At 48.4% G+C, this 24291-nt stretch overlaps 1 protein-coding gene across 2 annotated transcripts; it reads left to right on the plus strand.

The window, feature by feature from the left end:
• Positions 1-1112: 1112 nt before the first annotated feature.
• On the plus strand, positions 1113-23234 carry LOC122383527 (protein obstructor-E-like). 2 transcript variants are annotated; one of them, XM_043370038.1, is made up of 6 exons: positions 1113-1229; positions 10226-10438; positions 10756-10944; positions 11217-11421; positions 21683-21860; positions 22414-23234. In XM_043370038.1, exons 1-5 carry the CDS (start codon positions 1184-1186, stop codon positions 21828-21830), a joined length of 801 nt encoding a protein of 266 aa, XP_043225973.1. In that variant the 5' UTR covers positions 1113-1183; the 3' UTR covers positions 21831-21860; positions 22414-23234. The 2 variants fall into 2 exon arrangements, with proteins under 2 accessions (XP_043225973.1, XP_043225974.1); XM_043370039.1 differs by lacking the exon at positions 21683-21860 and having other exon boundaries at positions 1129-1229.
• The last annotated feature ends 1057 nt before the right edge of the window (positions 23235-24291 follow it).

Genomic DNA, 24291 nt, shown 5'->3' on the forward strand with positions numbered 1-24291 from the left:
ATTTGTGGGCAGATTTTGTACAACGTAACAATTTAGACAGGTCTTCGGTTGTCTCAGGCTATGAAAACGTAACAAAAAAACATAGAGCAAGACTTATATGGCCTTGGAACAGGAGATAGACGGACAACGAAAAATAATGGGAAAACGGAGGTCATGAAAACAGAGCCTTCAGGGCCCTCGCCAAACGTTAGTAGGACATACCGTTACGTGAGGCCTATTTTAGAGTCACTGATCTGCGAAAGAAAAACAGACTGGGTGCAATTTTGACATGGTCAAAAGCTCACGAAACCACTTAACGTCAGGCAATCTAAACCAAACAATGATATGCAGCATTTTTTACCATTTTTGTCGATTTCTAAATGTTTATAGCAGCTTTTTACAACAACCTAGTGATCCAGCTACAGAGGGCTTATGACCAAAGTCATAGAATGTTTCACGCAAAAGAAAGACGATTGTGGAATAGACGTGATGAAGGCGCGAATAATGCTTCTTCGTTTCCTCTCACTCCCCCCCCTCTATCAGCAGAAGGGGAACAACACTTCCCTTATAAATGCATAACACATGTGGTCAAAACACGATTTCAAAGCTATCTTGACTAAGAATGAAAATTTATGATTCAAAATAATTTCATTGAGTATAAAAATAGCAATTCTCAATATATTTTGCAGTGCAATAAATTTGGAAATAGACAGTAAAGGACACAGTGCGCATGCTGGCTAATATGAAATTATCTGACATGTGAGAATGTTCCTTTGAATCTCGTTAATGAGCAATCTTGTCATTTCTCACCGTCATGAAAACAACAATGGCTTCAGAGCGGAGACTTGGTTGGTTCACAACATAACACCACCAGCGGGCTAAGCGGGTCAGACCACAAACGTGTCGGTACCGCAGTGGTTCCGTCTAACAATGCCGTCTCGACTCACTCTTTCCATCCTGTTCCTTCCATCCCCGCCTTGTCCGTGGCGGCCACCCGTTCTATGCGCCACTCCAAGGCCACGCCCGTGTGCCGGCGGCGCCCCCCCCCCCCCCCGCCGGCGGGCCCCTCCCCCTGCCGTGGGCCCGCCCGTCGCGGGCTGCCCGGTCGCCAGAGGTTATATAGGAGAGGCGGACGGCCCAGACTGACACTACCGTCTCCGATTCAGTGTGCCGTGCAACGCCGGGAACAGAGCTAAGATACAAGATGCGTGTGCTTGTGGCCATCGGAGTGCTGGCGCTCGGCGTTCCAGGTATGTGCTTGTGGCAGGGCTCTAATGTGACCTGACCTGACCTCACCTCAGGTGACCTGAGCTGAGCTAGCCCACATAGACACTCTGCTTGCGATTGCGTATCGAAGTGTCTTATACTGGATACCCGGGATGGCCCTTGAATCCATTGTGCATATTTAAATGACATTTTGGTTTCCCTTTATTGCTACTTTCCTATCGTAAATTACTTCGAAATGAAAAAGTAATTGTCATCTATTACAGCATAGAGACTCATTGCTTATGGGCTATCAGCACTGTAAACACAATCCTGTGAAATATAAGCTTTATTTTGGGATCTCTTGATTTTAAACAAAGCTTCGATTTGTTGATGCTGGAAAGTGGAACGAAATCTCGTTCATCGGCCTACGAGCAGACAAAACCTGGAGCTTCTTTGCGCTTAATCCAAGTGAAGCAATGCTGAGATTATTTTCAAAAAAGAATATTTAAATCCTATTTTTACGTTACAAGACTGTATATTTGTGGGAGATTTTGTACAACGAAACAATTTAGATAGGTCTTCGGTCGTCTCAGTGGCCAGTGCTCTGAAAAAAGAAAAATAACCGGACTTAAAATGGGTTTATTAGTTTTTTTCTTCTGTGCTTGCGAGGAGGACATTTTTTATATATATTTTCTGTGACCTTTTTTAGATTCGGCATTCAGAACATCATGAACCTTAGCCAAATAAAGAATTAGTTTCAATGGTTAAAATATAACACATTTTTTAGAAATAATTTTCAACATTAACTTTATACATTAACCCGCGCCCGGCTGGGGGTCCTGGATTTCCACGCCCTGCTGGGGGGGGGGGTGTTTGAACACCCCCCCCCCCTTCTAACTCGGCTCCTGGGCCACGTAGCGATACGCGGAAGGCGGCGTTCGAAAGAGCGTCAAAAATAATGACGAAATCACTTCGGTCAATTTTTTGGTCAGGTCAAAGGTCAGGTCACCAGAGGTCATTGAAGGCAAAATTTCGCCGATTTCCAGGTCGAATGTCGAAAATTTCCAAGAAGCCAACGCATAACTCGGGAACCAATAGAGCTACAACGCCGCGGAAAAGCGCATTCGATAGCCCTACTAACGCCCTTTCTGAGTAATTCTCTCAGATTTGACCTAACGTCAACGGTTTTGCCTGCAGGGGGCAAAAACTGCAAAAATAGCCGATTTTTTCGGAAACAGTTTTTCTGCAATAACTTTTGACCCAAGCCTTATACGAGCTTACTTTTACCAGCATCGTGTTCCTCTCGTCAAGACGCATCGAATGAACTATAACTTGACCTTGAAAGGTCAACTTGAAAATTTGACCTCAGGTCAAGGTCATGACCTGACCGGAAAGGGTCATGTTGCATATCAGTCGATCCGTATCGTCGAGCTGAACACATCTAAGGTGTTTTCATCGCTCTAGCATGCCTCTATCAAAAGTTATTTGCGAAAAACTGTTAGATACCATTCGTGACCTAAGATGACCTCAGGGCATAAACAGGGGTCACGGACACCATTTTCATGTTCAGTGTGTCTAAACCACTTGTAATTCAGTGTTTGGGAGTGTTTATAATGTCTTTCGTCCAAAAGAGACGCATTTCAATTTTCTCCCATTGACTTATAATGGGTAGGTCGCAAAATTGACCTGACCTTAGGTCATCGATATCAAAATTCTGAGATATACATTTTGTACATGCTATTGCTCTTAGCAATCGCTGAAAGTTTCAAAGCGATCGGTCACTCGGTGTAGCTATGACAGACATTGAAACTTTTTATGAGGTGAGGTCACTTCAAGTGACCTGGTGACCTGACCTTGAATGACCTTGGTCTGAAATTTTCACAACATGTGTAGAATTGATGCATGATAAGGTGTACCAAAAACGGCGGCGCTCCGCGCCGCCGTTTTTGAGATATTCGCGAAAAACCACAAGGGGGGGTGTTCAAACACCCCCCCCCAGCAGGGCGCGGGTTAACATTTCGAATGATGCTAAATGATCATGAAAGCTTTTTGTAATCCCGATGTAAAAGTTTCATTTTTAGAGAAGTCGTTTTCATACAGTTTTTATATTTATACAGGAACGTCATGAAAACGTTGTACTTACTGCATTTTCGTCAAAACTTCTTATAACTACCTCCATCCATTTTAAATTTTGAACGTTGTACGTATCGTTTGCTCTGCTGTCACATATTCCGTCTCCGAAGCGGATGTTTTATTTTTATTCAAGCAATATTTAAAACGTTTTGAATCCTACCTTACGGAGCCAAACGCTCACTAAGCTAGAGCCTAGAGCTCCTTGGCTTTTTTCGTAACCCCCTTAAAAACGCCTGCTCACGCCGATATCTGTGACAACGCCGGTCATCAGATAAATTGAGCCCTGTTCGGACGCCGAAATCGGTTCGGAGATGGTTGATAAATGTTGTCGCGGTGAAACGATGTCAGCTGCTAACCGGCTGCGCTCGTTCGCTCGTCGCTGTTGGTCATGGTGACGGTCATAAACAGAAGCAGTAGCTAGTGATACGGTCACTGACTCTATCCGGCTCAGATCAGGTCACTGGCACGCTTCTATCTGATTTCGGGTCACCATCGTAGTAGCGGACATGATAAGGCTCATATCTGGTTAAGTGCATGACCACCGACCAGTAATCACTGGTGCATTTAAAGGTCGTGTCAGGTCATTACGAGGTCACAGTTTTGGGTCATTTCAATTTTCAGGTCACTGGGACGGCCACTGTTTCGGTCACGTCAGGTCACCGTAGCACGCTGGCGCATAGTTGTGTCATGTTTGGACTTATTTCGTGTCTCTGGCCGATGGTGAAAATCCTCGGCGCTTGGTAATCCTTTATGAACTAAGCAGTATGCAGAGCTGTAAGGGTCCACATACGTTAATTTATTTGTTATTTTGCATTAGTCTGCATTTCTAAATACGTGAAGAATCATTGACCTTTTCCTCGAAGAACACCATTGATTTAGTCTGCATTTCATTGAGGCTAGCTTGCCTACCTCACATTTGTTTTAGCAGTCAACTTCCTGGAAATTTTGCATATGAAAGCAATTATTTTGAGACAGTGAATTGGTTTGTTCACTGGGACGTTCATACCAAGTGCATCAATCACATCAGCGCTGCTGGTGAAATAATATAATTTTATTGGTCACGAAGTCATAAAATCTAAGCGGCTTGCTACGCCCACTACATTCTTGCCAGAAACGAAAATCTTGTGTCGGGATGCATGTTGTTGTTCATGCAACTGCAATTTTTCTAATGCTTCCATGCAATCTGCCTAAAATCAGAAGTCATTCAGTCTCGTACAAATAAACGAACCGCGTCTGTTCGTATCACACTCTCATCATGGCCAAGTTCTATTCGTATCGAGCGTCAGTCTGTGGTGGGCTTAGTCAATCATCACATCTAACCGGACACGCTACAGTGCCCCAACGGCACTCGACTGTGACCGAGCCACGCTTGTCGATAAACCAGCGATGCGTGGCTCTGACCCGGTGGCGCGTGCTTCTGACCCAGCAGCGCGTGGCGGTGACCTGGTGACCCGTGTCAGTAAGACGGTGCCCGCTCCGCCGTCACTTCTGACCGAGTAAGCGGCAAACTGTGGCCAAGTGTCGCGACCCGGCTCGTAACGTGTGTCTGATGGAGGGAAGTGAAGGGAGGTCTTTACTCTGGCCGGTCGGACAGTCCCGTGTTGAGAAACACTGCCTGAGGCGAAGGTGCAACCAGCACCGCCGACCGGCGCCGGCCGGCGAGGTGTTGCGTATTGGTGTCGTGTGATCCTCGACGGCGTCCGAGAGTGTCCACTTGTCCAGCGGTCGCGGGGGTCCAGTCCAGTCGCGGGGCCCACCGCCGACAGCCCTGTCGGCCAGTGAAAGTCCCTCAGCTGACCTCGGAACCGAGACATTTTAATTTGCGACACCTTGATCGCTTCCGGCCGGAGCGCCGTCTCGCGTGGGCCAGCTCGCGCAATCTTCGGCAGCGGTCGGGCTCATTCGACATCGCTAGCCCCGCTTCGATTACCCGGCCTCGCTCGCCGAACTGCGGCGCTGGCTGTTTCCAAATATCCGCCTCCGCCCTGTGACAAGTAACAATGAATGGCCACTGACCACTGGCATCAGTAGGACGAGGCCGAGCACGTAGCGGCGCATTGACGCCGCAGGGCGCGCCTCTAGATGGGGTGGAGGGACCGGAGGCAGGCGGCAGCCTTGAGGATGGTGAGAGGACGCCCCTCACCCAGGTGCGTGGGACACGCCCCAGCCCTCGGGCTGGTCTGTGGCCGTCTGGCCGTCCCTGCAGGCTCAGACTGGGCGGAGAGGGTGTCGCGACACCAGCTATCACTTTGACCGCAGGCGGATCGCCCACGACCACAGCCTTGAGGCTGCATGCGTGATGAGGTGGAGAGTGGGGATGTCAAACCGCTGGATCAGCCGGTGAACGGGGACAGTTTGTGGGCTGATGTACGCATGGACAGGAGAGAGTGATTTGCGGTCAGAACAGACTGCTTTTGCAGTGATGCAGGTCCACTTCTGGTGAAATCGTATATACCAGAAATACATTCACAATATTCTGGACGGAACGGTTAGTTCTTATCACAAATTGCTCGAGACGAGGAGAGGTAGACTTTCCATTTCAGTGCCAATTCTTCCTGTGCTGAGAAATATGTCACCTATATTTCACAACAGGACATTTTCCTATTGCCGAATCGCCAGATGGATGGATAGCGCTGTCCTCCGGAGTGCGAATGCCCTCTTGCCTCACAGCTTTATATCGGTGATCTTCGTCACGTGCTTCTCAGGCGTGCCCGCGCCTCTGAGGCCAATCTGAGAGCAGCCCCGGGTCCATCCATTGCCTCAGCTGACCGGTTGCGTAAGGCGGCGCAGCTCGTTTGGGTCTGACGGCCACTCCCGTTTTTGCCGTCGCCGTCGCTGTGGCTGGCTGATTGGTCCATCGCTCGCCCCTACCTCCTGCGCCGGCGGGCCCTCGGGCGCCGGTACGCCTGGTCCCTCCCGACCGCTGGGGTCATGTTTACGCATTAGGTGACTGCCTGCACAAGACTGGCGCAGCGGGCCGCCGCCGTCTTGGGGAGCCAACTTTCTCCTGACCGGCTGTGCACGGTGAAAGGAGCGTGCGGCGCCGGTTAGGCTCGTGCAGAGCTGGTGGGGCGCGACCGAGGGACCCGGTGAGGGGAGCGCCGCCGTCCGCTGGAGATTTGGTTCAGTCAGCCCCGCGGAGCGAGCCAGCCAGATGTGGGGAGAAGTGAGACGGCCGAGGGAAGTAAGCCGTGTGAGTGCTCATCGAAGCCGAACGGGAACATCCACCGGAGATGTGGTGCCTCGCGCTGCACTGCACATGCTGGAGATAACCGTGTTCGTTAGTAGCACGCCGAGACTAGGACACCAAGATAGGTGCTCGGTGTGTGACTCACGGAATGGGAATTTATGTGGCTTCGTGTGTGAGTGGTAATCAGGCATGACGCAGTCGGTTGAGTTACGACGAAAATTACCAATGGGTCTCATCACCGTGTTTAGGAGATCAGAGGAGCGATACATGACTCATGGCTAGCCTGGAACGCTCAGATCAGCTGATAGGAAAACTGGGTTATTGAGCACTTTCACTAAACCGGCGCATCCTCACGACTGTTTTTGCTGAAACGATCTCCGACGCTTCACGATTTTATGAAGAATGGAACATCGATCTCCGAGAGAATAATAATCAGTTTTGTCAAAGGATGTCGAAAAAGCACGATCCTGATCAAAAACGCATGTATCCATCATTGTATACAAGGTTTTTTTTCTACTCATGTTTTGGACTTGACGTTGTTAGCTGCTGGGGACTGTCTGCTGAGCACCAGCATGCACAAAATTACATGACCATTGACCGCGTAAAGCGAGCACGACGGTAACTCAATGACCCTCAGTCCGGTGCCAAAACACACGTGTAACCAGCATAGTTCGGCACGACACACCGTTCAAACATGTAGTTCGTTCCCAGCCATGACCCAGTGTTGCATGAGTCGGTCATTTGGCTTGTGCAACATCTTATTTTCCACAGCGATCTGTAGAGATCTGAATCATTGTACCTGTTTAATTACCATTTATAAAAATGGCCGGTAACCGGCTCAATTAGTCGCTATTTTCTAATACATTAGATAGACACAATCATGAGGAATTTTAGCGAAGTTATCATTCATTAGAGCGAATCAGCATGACCTGATCGTGGCTACTTCAGGCAGCTTATCTGGGATACAAGGAAAGACATGCTGTGAAAGGGAAATTGGGTCGTGTTTAAAACGAAAAATATAAATGTGCAAGACGTAATCTTATTTCAATGAGCACAATTCTTCAAAATACCAAGCAATAATTTAAACAACTATACATTATATCTTACTTTAATTGGGTACTTATCTTCCTACAATCCTCTAAGCAGCACATGAAGACATAGAAAGGAAAGGGACGATTGAAGCGACATCGCGATAAACGTTTTTTGTGCTTGGTATGTTGCAGAATTTCGTGTTGAATGCAAATGCGACTGATGCAATAGCATTGCACTGGCAGCAGTTTCTAATCATGATGCAGCGCTATTGTTATCTAAATTTAAATTCAGCATTATTCTTAAATGCTTCGCAATGTTCTGTATGCAATTTGATTTTATGCACGCTCCCGCCAGTGCCACTTTGTGAAACTGTCTCAGTGTGGCCTAACGATCGTTGACAGTTCAGCCCCCTAATAGCAAATGTGCTTTTGCCTTTCGGGATGTATGTCTAAAATTGATCAGCCAAAATTGTCCAAAATTGTCTCACTGTTGGTGCGCTCTTGGAAAGAGCTGGGTGGTTTTCGCAGGGCTAAGATCTCTCTGCACACCAGCACATAGCTGCCTATAAGGTCCATCTCCCCGACAACCAGTTCGGTTGGCTGGATTGTTAGAATAAGCCGCCCACTTCTGCATGGCTTCCAGTTGGAGACCACAGCTGCTTAGGAAGGGCTTTTCTCGTGACTCTTATCGCCGAGACTCGTTATATATACAGGATGCAACGTCAGCCGCTCTGCACCCGTTAGGGGACAGCTTTAGCATAATCCTTGCCAGAAGCTTATCGGTAGACGAATTCCAGAGCATTTAACCCTATTAGTTAGTGGCAGGGGGGTTGTTTTCATCCACCCCTCAGGTTTTTCGGGAATATCTCCGAAACCGCTGAAGCTACGATGCTGAAATTTTCTGACTTTTCCTAAAACTAAATTGGGCACATTCCCTGAAAATTTCAAGTTCATAACTTTACCAGGGGCGGCTCCAGAGCACTGGGAATTGGGGGGTCCTATTCGTGAAGCGAGTCATTTGGGCGAAGATCACGATGCTGCACCAGTTTTACGAACAGTGAATGAAAGGTATCATGTGATAACATATACAGTTGTTGTGCACCCTCTTTTGACACGTTTTTGCTATAATAGGCGGATCCAGGCGTCCAAAAAGGGGGGTTATGTTTTACCTCCCAACATAGGTGCCCTGACACCGCCTATGCATGACCAATACAATTGTAGTCGTTCTCTCATAAGAAAATTGTAACATAACAAGACCATTACCACCCTTTTTAGAAACAGTACCAACAAAAACCTTATTTACTATACTTTTTGTGTACCCCCAATCTCAATGATCTGTATCCGCCTATGATTTTTGAAAATGCATATTTTTAGGATCCATGTGAATTCCTGGTTCATTCTCTATCGATCGGCAAAAGTTGCGTTAAGATTGGTTCAGAAACCTGGCCGTGATAAACAGTCTAAAATGTATCTGCAATTTGCCCGTTTTTACCCCCCTCTACCCCCCTATTGACATTTTTTAATTTTTATTTCTTAGAAATGTAGATCACGTTGAGCGAAATCGAATGCCGTTTGAATTTTGAAAATCGGCCCGTTAGATCTCGAGATATCAAGGGGGGGTCGTAAACAGCCCCCCCCCCCCTGCCACTAATAGGGGTAGCCAGGAGCCTGCCACTAATAGGGTTAACCGTACAAAATGGTGATTAGTATATATATCCAACAATGTAACGGTAGTCGGATGAAGAAATGACAGCGTCTCGTTCTGGGAGTTTGTATTCCAAAAGCTTTTACTCGAATTCTAAGAAAAAAAATCTATAGAGCTAGCTCTCGCTCTATATTAGTCATTCTTTCTTATGATAATGGGGGCGTGACCAAATTAATATCCAGCACGCAAACGTTTCCGCACGCTGCACGCTAGTGCGTGCTGGAAAGTAAGTGCACCAGCCATGCACGTCACAATTGGCAACACTTGCCGGTCATTCCGATATAGGTACATAAAAGCTCTTTCATTCTTTTGGAAAATTTATGGCTCATGCCCGCATCGACATGTGAGATTTTGTTAGGTGGTATAATCAGTTATGTGTAAATTAGTTACATGGAGTTTTGCTGCCATGTCTGCATCAAATTTTAACCAAGATCTAATTGCCATGCTCGAGTGTATATTATGTGATGGCATGTCCATTATCCTTATGACGATGCATGGCCAGGAATCGGCCTTTGTCAGCGAGCTACCTCGCTATGTTATCAATTGAGGCAGGCACCATAGCATGATAGAATGAGTAGTGAGTACACATTTCAAGGACATCGTTTGTCGCTTTGACATCTTACGGGTCGGCGCACGCATTGTTCGCCTACGGGGATGAACTGCTTCATCAAACATTACCGTGACAGTAATGATCCGCATATCGACTAATGTCAGCCATTGAGTTTAGCGGATGTGTCGTAATGCAGGCTGAAAACTGGGAAATAATGTAAGCGGTGCTCTTACGTAATCGAGAACAACGTGCCAACGCATTTAAGGCATGCCATTGCCATAGTACCACAGCAGCAATCAAAGGCTTTAGATATCGGCGTTAGTGAATGCACGCAACTATGCACGTTTCCATCAGCTTCAGTGCCACGCCTTCTTGTCATCTGACCTACCAAAAGAGGCACGTGGTCTAACCTGCATACTCTCCTCTTCCAGCTCTGGGTCAGGCGGGTTTCGAGTGCCCGGACCAGCTGCCCGGCTTCTTCCCCCACGATGTCAGCTGTGACAAGTACTGGGCGTGCGAAGAGGGCGTCGCCACGCTGAAGACCTGCGGCAACGGACTGGCCTTCGACGACACCGACCCCAACTACGAGAAGGAGAACTGCGACTACCTGCACAACGTCCAGTGCGGCCAGCGTACCGAGCTCGGTGAGTCAACAGGATGGACGGGAGGGTGGCGAAGTCGTCTTCGCGGGAATGAAATGGAGAGCCTCGGTCAGGTAGCTACTGAGTGCAATGCGTCAGTGATGAGGCCAATGTCTTTGATAATTTTGATGAATTAGATAACCTAGGCTAACTGAGAACAATCCTAAATCAAAAAGGTTAGCTTATTAGGCACAGTGTAAACGTCCAGTATTGCAAAACGACGCCAATATCCTTGGCATCACGTTCATCACAAACAACTGGCTGGGTGTCAACATTGACGTCACGTCCACATTAATCACCGAACATCTCTTTGTCCGCAGAGCCTGCGATCTCCTCTCCCAATTGCCCGCGCCAGTACGGCATCTTCGCCGACGAGGCCAACTGCAACACATTCTGGTCGTGCTGGGCTGGCGAGGCCAACAAGTACGAGTGCCCCCCGGGCCTGGCCTACGACTCGGAGCAGCGAGTCTGCGTCTGGGCCGATCAGGTCGCCGCCTGCAAGAAGTCCGGTAAGTGTGGTGGTGGAGTGACAAGAGAGGGACATTTAGGCGTTGGGCTGTAACGTACCGTGACAGTTTTGCCAGTAATGTTATTGGACTACAGCTTGAAGGTAGAAGACCTCAGAGATAAGGGAAGCAACGGAATATTTATAGTTGCGTTCAGACACAGCCCCAGGTGTTGCGTTTTATTTAGAAATGGTAATCGCGCGCTCAGATATTCGTTCAGCACGTCATCTACTTCGCCCACCCCCACTGACCTTGCTCTTGGTGTCGCCTCACAGAGAAGGAGGGTGACTTCCGGTGCCCGGCTGAGGGCAACGGTCTGGGCACCTACTCGCTGTACGCCCACCAGGAGGACTGCAGGCTCTACTACGTGTGCATGGGTGGCGCACCCCGCGAGTACGGATGCCCGCTCGGCACCGTCTTCAAGATCGGAGACCTGGACGGCAGCGGCCAGTGCGCCGACCCTGCCGACGTGCCCGGCTGGTGAGTGACCTCTGACCTGACACCCGCGAGTCGGCAGAGCTGACCGCACCGGCGGCACCTTCGTGATCTCAGGCCGTCTCAAGAGGCAGTAATCGGATTGTCTGGCTCCAGCGGAGGATTGGCGTGGAAACAGCCAACTGGACGCAGATTTTCTGAAGCTATCCACTGCACGATGCCTGCTGCATTACATAATTGTCCTGTGCGCAACCCTGCACGGCATATACCGATTATCTCTGACGATCCTTGCCTTGCTCAGTGAAAAGCTAGCAGCACTTTAGGTACCTGAACTTGCAAATTCAGCGCATGGAAACTCACCTGTTTGTGTTTGCTTTAGTGCACTTTTAGATAAAACATACATTTTGTAATGTCCGTCAAGACAGCCCATATTCAGCCCAGATTCAGCCCGGATTCAGCCCAGATTCGGGACACCTCCGAACAAGCTGAAACTCGCACACAATGTAGGCCATGACATGTCCAATCCACAGTCCAAGTCATTCGGTGGCACTCCTAGCCGTTTGACCTACAGAGGTCAGCAAAGGTAACGTGGCCCAAATTTGCACAGCAGATTGTGGCCCACCCAGTAGGGGTAGAGCGCTAAAAATGGCACCAATCGACTCGCCAGCATCTAATCTTACTTTCCCAACACTCATTTGACCTCTCAAGGTCATGCGATGACCTAAGGTCATTTGTGGGCTATGTCGAAAATACACTTGCACAGCAGTTTTCGAGTAGAGGGATTGACCGAATTCCAAATCAAAGCACATCATCGGGTAAAGTTATTACGGCCCATAGGCCGTAATAACTTTCCTAAAAAACCGCTTCTCGATATGTGACCCCGTTTGACCTTGGCAGGTCAAAATGTGCAAATTAACGACACTCAATACGTCGCAGCCCGGATTCAGCCCAGATTCGGAACACCTCCGATCAAGCTGAAACTCGCACACAATGTAGCCCATGACCTGTCCAATCCACAGTCCAAGTCATTCGGTGGCACTCCTAGCCGTTTGACCTACAGAGGTCAGCAAAGGTCACGTGGCCCAAAATTGCACAGCAGATTGTGGCCCACCCAGTAGAGCTAGAGCGCTAAAAATGGCACCAATCGACTCGCCCGCATCTAATCTTACTTTCCCAACACTCATTTGACCTCTCAAGGTCATGCCATGACCTAAGGTCATTTGTGGGCTATGTCGAAAATACAATTGCACAGCAGTTTTCGAGTAGAGGGATTGGCCGAATTCCAAATCAAAGAACATCATCGGGTAGCCCATAGGCCGTACGTAGTAACTTTCCTTAAAAACCGCTTTTCGATATGTGACCCCGTTTGACCTCGGCAGGTCAAAATGTGCAAATAAACGACACTCAATACGTCGCAGCCCGGATTCAGCCCAGATTCGGGACACCTCCGATCAAGCTGAAACTCGCACACAATGTAGGCCATGACCTGTCCAATCCACAGTCCAAGTCATTCGGTGGCACTCCTAGCCGTTTGACCTACAGAGGTCAGCAAAGGTCACGTGGCCCAAATTTGCACAGCAGATTGTGGCCCACCCAGTAGAGGTAGAGCGCTAAAAATGGCAACAATCGACTCGCCAGCATCTAATCTTACTTTCCCAACACTCATTTGACCTCTCAAGGTCATGCGATGACCTAAGGTCATTTGTGGGCTATGTCGAAAATACACTTGCACAGCAGTTTTCGAGTAGAGGGATTAATTGAATTCCAAATCAAAGCACATCATCGGGTAGCCCATAGGCCGTAGTAACTTTCCTCAAAAACCGCTTCTCGATATGTGACCCCGTTTGACCTCGGCAGGTCAAAATGTGCAAATTAACGACACTCAATACGTCGCAGCCCGGATTCAGCCCAGATTCGGGACACCTCCGATCAAGCTGAAACTCACACACAATGTAGGCCATGACCTGTCCAATTTACAGTCCAAGTCATTCGGTGGCACTCCTAGCCGTTTGACCTACAGAGGTCAGCAAAGGTCATGTGGCCCAAATTTGCACAGCAGATTGTGGCCCACCCAGTAGAGCTAGAGCGCTAAAAATGGCACCAATCGACTCGCCCGCATCTAATCTTACTTTCCCAACACTCATTTGACCTCTCAAGGTCATGCGATGACCTAAGGTCATTTGTGGGCTATGTCGAAAATACAATTGAACAGCAGTTTTCGAGTAGAGGGATTGACCGAATTCCAAATCAAAGAACATCATAGGGTAGCCCATAGGCCGTAGTAACTTTCCTTAAAAACCGCTTTTTGATATGTGACCCCGTTTGACCTCGGCAGGTCAAAATGTGCAAATAAAGGACACTCAATACGTCGCAGCCCGGATTCAGCCTAGATTCGGGACACCTCCGATCAAGCTGAAACTCGCACACAATGTAGGCCATGACCTGTCCAATCCACAGTCCAAGTCATTTGGTGGCACTCCTAGCCGTTTGACCTACAGAGGTCAGCAAAGGTCACGTGGCCCAAATTTGCACAGCAGATTGTGGCCCACCCAGTAGAGCTAGAGCGCTAAAAATGGCACCAATCAACTCGCCGGCATCCAATCTTACTTTCCCAACACTCATTTGACCTCTCAAGGTCATGCGATGACCTAAGGTCATTTGTGGGCTATGTCGAAAATACAATTGCACAGCAGTTTTCGAGTAGAGGGACTGACCGAATTCCAAATCAAAGAACATCATCGGGTAGCCCATAGGCCGTAGTAACTTTCCTTAAAAACCGCTTTTCGATATGTGACCCCGTTTGACCTCGGCAGGTCAAAATGTGCAAATAAACGACACTCAATACGTCGCAGCCCGGATTCAGCCCAGATTCGGGACACCTACGATCAAGCTGAAACTCGCACACAATGTAGGCCATGACATGCCCAATCCACAGTCCAAGTCATTCGGTGGCACTCCTAGCCGTTTGACCTACAGAGGTCTGCAAAGGTCACGTGGCCCAAATTTGCACAGCAGATTGTGGCCCACCCAGTAGAGGTAGAGCGCTAAAAATGGCACCAATCGACTCGCCAGCATCTAATCTTACTTTCCCATTACTCATTTGACCTCTTAAGGTCATGCGATGACCTAAGGTCATTTGTGGGCTATGTCGAAAATACACTTGCACAGCAGTTTTCGAGGAGAGGGATTGACCGAATTCCAAATCAAAGCACATCATCGGGTAGCCCATAGGCCGTAGTAACTTTCCTTAAAAACCGCTTTTCGATATGTGACCCCGTTTGACCTCGGCAGGTCAAATTGTGCAAATAAACGACACTCAATACGTCGCAGCCCGGATTCAGCCCAGATTCGGGACACCTCCGATCAAGCTGGAACTCGCACACAATGTAGGCCATGACCTGTCCAATCCACAGTCCAAGTCAATCGGTGGCACTCCTAGCCGTTTGACCTACAGAGGTCAGCAAAGGTCACGTGGCCCAAATTTGCACAGCAGATTGTGGCCCACCCAGTAGAGCTAGAGCGCTAAAAATGGCACCAATCAACTCGCCGGCATCTAATCGGCGAATCCGGGCTGCAACGTATTGAGTGTCGTTAATTTGCACATTTTGACCTGCCGAGGTCAAACGGGGTCACATATCGAGAAGCAGTTTTTAAGGAAAGTTACTACGGCCTATGGGCTACCCGATGATGTGCTTTGATTTAGAATTCGGTCAATCCCTCTACTCGAAAACTGCTGTGCAAGTGTATTTTCGACATAGCCCACAAATGACCTTAGGTCATCGCATGACCTTGAGAGGTCAAATGAGTGTTGGGAAAGTAAGATTAGATGCGGGCGAGTCGATTGGTGCCATTTTTAGCGCTCTAGCTCTACTGGGTGGGCCACAATCTGCTGTGCAAATTTGGGCCACGTGACCTTTGCTGACCTCTGTAGGTCAAACGGCTAGGAGTGACACCGAATGACTAGGACTGTGGATTGGACAGGTCATGGCCTACATTGTGTGCGAGTTTCAGCTTGATCGGAGGTGTCCCGAATCTGGGCTGAATCCGGGCTGCGACGTATTGAGTGTCGTTTATTTGCACATTTTGACCTGCCGAGGTCAAACGGGGTCACATATCGAAAAGCGGTTTTTAAGGAAAGTTATTACGGCCTATGGGCTACCCGATGATGTGCTTTGATTTGGAATTCGGTCAATCCCTCTACTCGAAAACTGCTGTGCAAGTGTATTTTCGACATAGCCCACAAATGACCTTAGGTCATCGCATGACCTTGAGAGGTCAAATGAGTGTTGGGAAAGTAAGATTAGATGCTGGCGAGTCGATTGGTGCCATTTTTAGCGCTCTACCTCGACTGGGTGGGCCACAATCTGCTGTGCAAATTTGGGCCACGTGACCTTTGCTGGCCTCTGTAGGTCAAACGGCTGGGAGTGCCACCGAATGACTTGGACTATGGATTGGACAGGTCATGGCCTACATTGTGTGCAAGTTTCAGCTTGATCGGAGGTGTCCCGAATCTGGGCTGAATCCGGGCTGCGACGTATTGAGTGTCGTTAATTTGCACATTTTGACCTGCCGAGGTCAAACAGGGTCACATATCGAGAAGCGGTTTTTAAGGAAAGTTACTACGGCCTATGGGCTACCCGATGATGTGCTTTGATTTGGAATTCGGTCAATCCCTCTACTCGAAAACTGCTGTGCAAGTGTATTTTCGACATAGCCCACAAATGACCTTAGGTCATCGCATGACCTTGAGAGGTCAAATGAGTGTTGGGAAAGTAAGATTAGATGCCGCCGAGTTGATTGGTGCCATTTTTAGCGCTCTAGCGCTACTGGGTGGGCCAGAATCTGCTGTGCAAATTTGGGCCACGTGACCTTTGCTGACCTCTGTAGGTCAAACGGCTAAGAGTGCCACCAAATGACTTGGACTGTGGATTGGACGGGTCATGGCCTACAATATGTGCGAGTTTCAGCTTAATCGGAGGTGTCCCGAATCTGGGCTGAATCCGGGCTGCGACGTATTGAGTGTCGTTTATTTGTACATTTTGACCTGCCAAGGTCAAACGGGGTCACATATCGAAAAGCGGTTTTTAAGGAAAGTTACTACGGCCTATGGGCTACCCGATGATGTTCTTTGATTTGGAATTCGGTCAATCCCTCTACTCGAAAACTGCTGTGCAATTGTATTTTCGACATAGCCCACAAATGACCTTAGGTCATCGCATGACCTTGAGAGGTCAAATGAGTGTTGGGAAAGTAAGATTAGATGCGGGCGAGTCGATTGGTGCCATTTTTAGCGCTCTAGCTCTACTGGGTGGGCCACAATCTGCTGTGCAAATTTGGGCCACGTGACATTTGCTGACCTCTGTAGGTCAAACGGCTAGGAGTGCCACCGAATGACTTGGACTGTGGATTGGACAGGTCATGGCCTACATTGTGTGCGAGTTTCAGCTTGATCGGAGGTGTCCCGAATCTGGGCTGAATCCGGGCTGCGACGTATTGAGTGTCGTTTATTTGCACATTTTGACCTGCCGAGGTCAAACGGGGTCACATATCGAAAAGCAGTTTTTAAGGAAAGTTACTACGGCCTATGGGCTACCCGATGATGTTCTTTGATTTGGAATTCGGTCAATCCCTCTACTCGAAAACTGCTGTGCAATTCTATTTTCGACATAGCCCACAAATGACCTTAGGTCATCGCATGACCTTGAGAGGTCAAATGAGTGTTGGGAAAGTAAGATTAGATGCTGGCGAGTCGATTGGTGCCATTTTTAGCGCTCTAGCTCTTCTGGGTGGGCCACAATCTGCTGTGCAAATTTGGGCCACGTGACCTTTGCTGACCTCTGTAGGTCAAACGGCTAAGAGTGCCACCGAATGACTTGGACAGTGGATTGAACAAGTCATGTCCTACATTGTGTGCGAGTTTCAGCTTGATCGGAGGTGTCCCGAATCTGGGCTGAATCCGGGCTGCGACGTATTGAGTGTCGTTAATTTGCACATTTTGACCTGCCGAGGTCAAACGGGGTCACATATCGAGAAGCGGTTTTTAAGGAAAGTTACTACGGCCTATGGGCTACCCGATGGTGTGCTTTGATTTGGAATTCGGTCAATCCCTCTACTCGAAAACTGCTGTGCAAGTGTTTTTTCGACATAGCCCACAAATGACCTTAGGTCATCGCATGACCTTGAGAGGTCAAATGAGTGTTGGGAAAGTAAGATTAGATGCTGGCGAGTCGATTGGTGCCGTTTTTAGCGCTCTACCTCTACTGGGCGGGCCACAATCTGCTGTGCAAATTTGGGCCACGTGACCTTTGCTGACCTCTGTAGGTCAAACGGCTAGGAGTGCCACCGAATGACTTGGACTGTGGATTGGGCATGTCATGGCCTACATTGTGTGCGAGTTTCAGCTTGATCGGAGGTGTCCCGAATCTGGGCTGAATCCGGGCTGCGACGTATTGAGTGTCATTTATTTGCACATTTTGACCTGCCGAGGTCAAACGGGGTCACATATCGAGAAGCGGTTTTTAAGGAAAGTTACTACGGCCTATGGGCTACCCGATGATGTGCTTTGATTTGGAATTCGGTCAATCCCTCTACTCGAAAACTGCTGTGCAAGTGTTTTTTCGACATAGCCCACAAATGACCTTAGGTCATCGCATGACCTTGAGAGGTCAAATGAGTGTTGGGAAAGTAAGATTAGATGCTGGCGAGTCGATTGGTGCCGTTTTTAGCGCTCTACCTCTACTGGGCGGGCCACAATCTGCTGTGCAAATTTGGGCCACGTGACCTTTGCTGACCTCTGTAGGTCAAACGGCTACGAGTGACACCAAATGACTAGGACTGTGGATTAAACAGGTCATGGCCTACATTGTGTGCGAGTTTCAGCTTGATCGGAGGTGTCCCGAATCTGGGCTGAATCCGGGCTGCGACGTATTGAGTGTCATTTATTTGCACATTTTGACCTGCCGAGGTCAAACGGGGTCACATATCGAGAAGCGGTTTTTAAGGAAAGTTACTACGGCCTATGGGCTACCCGATGATGTGCTTTGATTTGGAATTCGGTCAATCCCTCTACTCGAAAACTGCTGTGCAAGTGTTTTTTCGACATAGCCCACAAATGACCTTAGGTCATCGCATGACCTTGAGAGGTCAAATGAGTGTTGGGAAAGTAAGATTAGATGCTGGCGAGTCGATTGGTGCCGTTTTTAGCGCTCTACCTGTACTGGGCGGGCCACAATCTGCTGTGCAAATTTGGGCCACGTGACCTTTGCTGACCTCTGTAGGTCAAACGGCTAGGAGTGACACCAAATGACTAGGACTGTGGATTGGACAGGTCATGGCCTACATTGTGTGCGAGTTTCAGCTTGATCGGAGGTGTCCCGAATCTGGGCTGAATCCGGGCTGCGACGTATTGAGTGTCGTTAATTTGCACATTTTGACCTGCCGAGGTCAAACGGGGTCTCATATCGAAAAGCGGTTTTTAAGGAAAGTTATTACGGCCTATGGGCTACCCGATGATGTGCTTTGATTTGGAATTCGGTCAGTCCCTCTACTCGAAAACTGCTGTGCAAGTGTATTTTCGACATAGCCCACAAATGACCTTAGGTCATCGCATGACCTTGAGAGGTCAAATGAGTGTTGGGAAAGTAAGATTAGATGCTGGCGAGTCGATTGGTGCCATTTTTAGCGCTCTACCTCGACTGGGTGGGCCACAATCTGCTGTGCAAATTTGGGCCACGTGACCTTTGCTGGCCTCTGTAGGTCAAACGGCTGGGAGTGCCACCGAATGACTTGGACTGTGGATTGGACAGGTCATGGCCTACATTGTGTGCAAGTTTCAGCTTGATCGGAGGTGTCCCGAATCTGGGCTGAATCCGGGCTGCGACGTATTGAGTGTCGTTAATTTGCACATTTTGACCTGCCGAGGTCAAACGGGGTCACATATCGAGAAGCAGTTTTTAAGGAAAGTTACTACGGCCTATGGGCTACCCGATGATGTGCTTTGATTTGGAATTCGGTCAATCCCTCTACTCGAAAACTGCTGTGCAAGTGTATTTTCGACATAGCCCACAAATGAACTTAGGTCATCGCATGACCTTGAGAGGTCAAATGAGTTTGGGAAAGTAAGATTAGATGCCGCCGAGTTGATTGGTGCCATTTTTAGCGCTCTAGCTCTACTGGGTGGGCCAGAATCTGCTGTGCAAATTTGGGCCACGTGACCTTTGCTGACCTCTGTAGGTCAAACGGCTAGGAGTGCCACCGAATGACTTGAACTGTGGATTGGACGGGTCATGGCCTACAATATGTGCGAGTTTCAGCTTAATCGGAGGTGTCCCGAATCTGGGCTGAATCCGGGCTGCGACGTATTGAGTGTCGTTTATTTGTACATTTTGACCTGCCGAGGTCAAACGGGGTCACATATCGAAAAGCGGTTTTTAAGGAAAGTTACTACGGCCTATGGGCTACCCGATGATGTTCTTTGATTTGGAATTCGGTCAATCCCTCTACTCGAAAACTGCTGTGCAATTGTATTTTCGACATAGCCCACAAATGACCTTAGGTCATCGCATGACCTTGAGAGGTCGAATGAGTGTTGGGAAAGTAAGATTAGATGCGGGCGAGTCGATTGGTGCCATTTTTAGCGCTCTAGCTCTACTGGGTGGGCCACAATCTGCTGTGCAAATTTGGGCCACGTGACCTTTGCTGACCTCTGTAGGTCAAACGGCTAGGAGTGCCACCGAATGACTTGGACTGTGGATTGGACAGGTCATGGCCTACATTGTGTGCGAGTTTCAGTTTGATCGGAGGTGTCCCGAATCTGGGCTGAATCCGGGCTGCGACGTATTGAGTGTCGTTTATTTGCACATTTTGACCTGCCGAGGTCAAACGGGGTCACATATCGAAAAGCAATTTTTAAGGAAAGTTACTACGGCCTATGGGCTACCCGATGATGTTCTTTGATTTGGAATTCGGTCAATCCCTCTACTCGAAAACTGCTGTGCAATTGTATTTTCGACATAGCCCACAAATGACCTTAGGTCATCGCATGACCTTGAGAGGTCAAATGAGTGTTGGGAAAGTAAGATTAGATGCTGGCGAGTCGATTGGTGCCATTTTTAGCGCTCTAGCTCTACTGGGTGGGCCACAATCTGCTGTGCAAATTTGGGCCACGTGACCTTTGCTGACCTCTGTAGGTCAAACGGCTAGCAGTGCCACCGAATGACTTGGACTGTGGATTGGACAGGTCATGTCCTACATTGTGTGCGAGTTTCAGCTTGATCGGAGGTGTCCCGAATCTGGGCTGAATTCGGGCTGCGACGTATTGAGGGTCGTTAATTTGCACATTTTGACCTGCCGAGGTCAAACGGGGTCACATATCGAGAAGCGGTTTTTAAGGAAAGTTACTACGGCCTATGGGCTACCCGATGATGTGCTTTGATTTGGAATTCGGTCAATCCCTCTACTCGGAAACTGCTGTGCAAGTGTTTTTTCGACATAGCCCACAAATGACCTTAGGTCATCGCATGACCTTGAGAGGTCAAATGAGTGTTGGGAAAGTAAGATTAGATGCTGGCGAGTCGATTGGTGCCGTTTTTAGCGCTCTACCTCTACTGGGCGGGCCACAATCTGCTGTGCAAATTTGGGCCACGTGACCTTTGCTGACCTCTGTAGGTCAAACGGCTAGGAGTGCCACCGAATGACTTGGACTGTGGATTGGGCATGTCATGGCCTACATTGTGTGCGAGTTTCAGCTTGATCGGAGGTGTCCCGAATCTGGGCTGAATCCGGGCTGAATCTGGGCTGAATATGGGCTGTCTTGACGGACATCATTTTGTAGCACTTTTCACTGTAACATTTTCATTTGCTCATCACATTCTTTTCAACAATGCTATCCAGTTTATATTTTTCGACATTAGCTACCCAAATAAGGCAAAATATGCATGCTAATGTTCTTGAGCGTAAGGCATGTGCACGATCCATATCCATGACAACTGTTTTAATTGTCCCGTGCTTGTCCATTTATGTATTCATAATTCAGCTGTACATATTTTCTCGCGTACCATCGATCGATGTCTTTAATAATGTTTTCATTGCTTTCTTCTTTTATCAGTAAACGCCATCTGAGCGCTTTACTAACATACACCGTACTACTTTCTATCTGTTTCTTGTTTTCGCCTTGGCTTACTGAAGCCTGCGGCTTTCTGTATGACCGTGGCTCTGCCAACCTTGCATGAAGCACGCGCTATGCGCCATCCACCTGTGTGCCTCTCTAACTTGTCTGGACCTCTCGCTTGGCGCTCGCCTCCCCCAGTGAGGAATACTACGGCGACCTCGACGTCAAGGAGCTGGCGATGCGTGCGCTGGGCGGCGGCAGCGGCACCTCTGGACGTGTCTCCAAGCAGCTGGAGCCCGAGGTGGAGCGCTCGTCGGCGCTCGAGCTGAGCCGCAACATCCAGTGATGACCCGAACAGGGCGCCCCTGTGACCGTGGTACGACGCCTCGAGCGGCAGCGCGATGAGGGAACGCCGTGCTGAAATGACGCAGAGCTATGATGACGACTTGACGTCCTGGATAGGCTAAATTCAACTGCACTTGCTTGAGCTGCTAATGTGGAGCCTATTCAATTCAGCATGTCAAGAAGTGAAGTGGTGATGACGGCATTGTTGTTTAAGGATTGTGATATGTTGCCGTTCTTTGTGTGTAAAAGGTCAAACGTGGTTTCCAAACAATTTTCCTGAGAGCGAATAACCCAAGGCTCTTCTGTATATATTTTTATAGACACATTTGCGATATTAACGTAATGAAAAGTTAGTCTAGCACGATCTCTTATGCTCGAGGCATGCCAATATCGATAATGCTTGGCAGAAAGTGCAACCTCTTGCATCTCCTAAGGAGATTTTGTTATGATAATTCAAAATCACGCATCTTGCAGCAGCTTTTTATTCAAAACATACGACCCGACACTGCACTGCCGAAGAGCCTTTCTTACAAATGTTTCGACTCCCCACCCCCACGCTGACCAAGTGTCTCTCTTGTTTTCAGTGAGGAGTACTATGGTGACGTGGACATCAGGGCTCTGAGAGCACTCGGGTTCTAAGCATGGACGGGAGCGAGCGAAGACGACGCGTGGATATGCTGCGTGTGTCTGTGTGTCTGCGCGTGCTGGCCGGGACGGTCGTGAGCGAACACTTTCCGTGAGGGTGCCGCCGCGCCCCCTGCGCCACCTGAGTGATTGAAGAGGGGGAGAGTATGCTGCCCTGTGCTACCCCGAGTATTTGATGAGATGAGGATGTGCCAGTGCCAGTGTGCCGATGTGGTGAGAGCAGGGTCGGCAGTGGTGTCATTACCCGTCACCGACCCGCGCTCTTGCGCGTTCGGTGAAAAATTGAATGTCGTTAGGCTGCTCAGAGGAAAGGATTGGTGTAAAATGGACGATCTGTGTTCATAGTATGTCATCTGAAAACAGAAGTTGTAGACAGCTGGTGTACTTGTTCAAGAATGTGTCAATCTTTTCGTCAAAACAAGAAAAACATGGATTTAGAGTGTAAGCAAAGTATGCATACGTTTTGCGTCTTGTTTTCCAACAAGTGAGCAGGCTGTCCAAATATTTTGCTCTTGCGATGGTCTGGCTACCGCTTTCCGAACAGTGTCTGTGCATCGTAATAAGTTATGACTGTAAAAATGACCGACATCGATGCAATATTGAGTACATGTCTTTTTTTACAACGAATGTAAGCACGTCCTGTGTATGAGCTATGGCTTGTTTCTTATCGTTACTTTTACAATGTATATCTGTCACGATTACAGATACACTGATGAAATTTGATTTGTAACAACAGACTTCAATACATGATAGGAGTCAACAACGTTTTTTGGAAACAATTGGACAAAAGATGTCGGTGGGGCTTTCAAATCAGCCAAGTGACACAAATATGAGAATGGTGGGGCCATATAGAGCATAATTGTTATACAGTTTGCATTGATTGTTGGGTTAGAAGAAAATGAAAAAGAGAATTCCATTTATCAACAGGTAAGTTTATTGAGATCAGTTGTTTTACCAAAAATATACAGACTAGCTTTACATATTAAAATATTTGTGAAAGCTTCGCTGAAACAAGAGCATGCCACTTTTTTCAAATATCCACACGTTCCAAAGCGATTATTACGAGCGAGCAAGCGCAGCGAGCGAAGCGAAGTCTTTTCAATATAACGGAAAAATATCAGTATGAGCAGCCCGTCCCGGCCCGGCCCGGCCCGGCCTGTAACGCTTTTGAGAGGCTTATATCTCTGCAACCGCTGGACCGATTGGCCTGCGGTCTTTTTTGCTGGGTAGCCCCATCCCTTCTACCCCGTAATTGACTACTTTTGACACATCTCAGTGACCGTCGTGGCACGTGCCACTTGAAAAGTCAAGGGTGTTCAAGCTGTTTTGCAAAAGTAGTAATTTTGAGAGGCTCATATCTCAGCAGCCGCTTGGGCGATTGTCTTGCGGTAATTTTTGTAGGGTAGCTGCATCCCTTCTACCAAAGGTCGGATACTCTTGATCTATGTGAGTAACCCCCACTGCACGTGCAAAATAAAAAAGAAGAGGTGCCAAATTTGTTCCCATTTGAAAAACTCGGTAATTACTGGGTCGATTTCGCTGAAACTTGGCATACAGGTAGGCACCCACCAGGCAATGCATTCCCATGTGTTGCGGTTAGGGTGCTACTGCACGTGCGCACGTGCAGGGGGCGCTTCCAGATCTCGAGAACGGCTGGGCCGATTGCGCTCAAATTTGGTACACGGTTGGGGACCGGTTAGTAGGGTGCCGTGCAAAAGTCAGTTTGGACCCCATTTGCACGTGCGCACGTGCAGAATGCCGCTTCCAGATCTCAGGAACGGCTGGGGCGATTGCGTTCAAATTTGGCACACTGCTAG

This window comes from Amphibalanus amphitrite, unplaced genomic scaffold, assembly GCF_019059575.1.
Source record: "Amphibalanus amphitrite isolate SeventyFive unplaced genomic scaffold, NRLGWU_Aamphi_draft 000166F_arrow, whole genome shotgun sequence".
Classification (NCBI taxonomy): domain Eukaryota; kingdom Metazoa; phylum Arthropoda; class Thecostraca; order Balanomorpha; family Balanidae; genus Amphibalanus; species Amphibalanus amphitrite.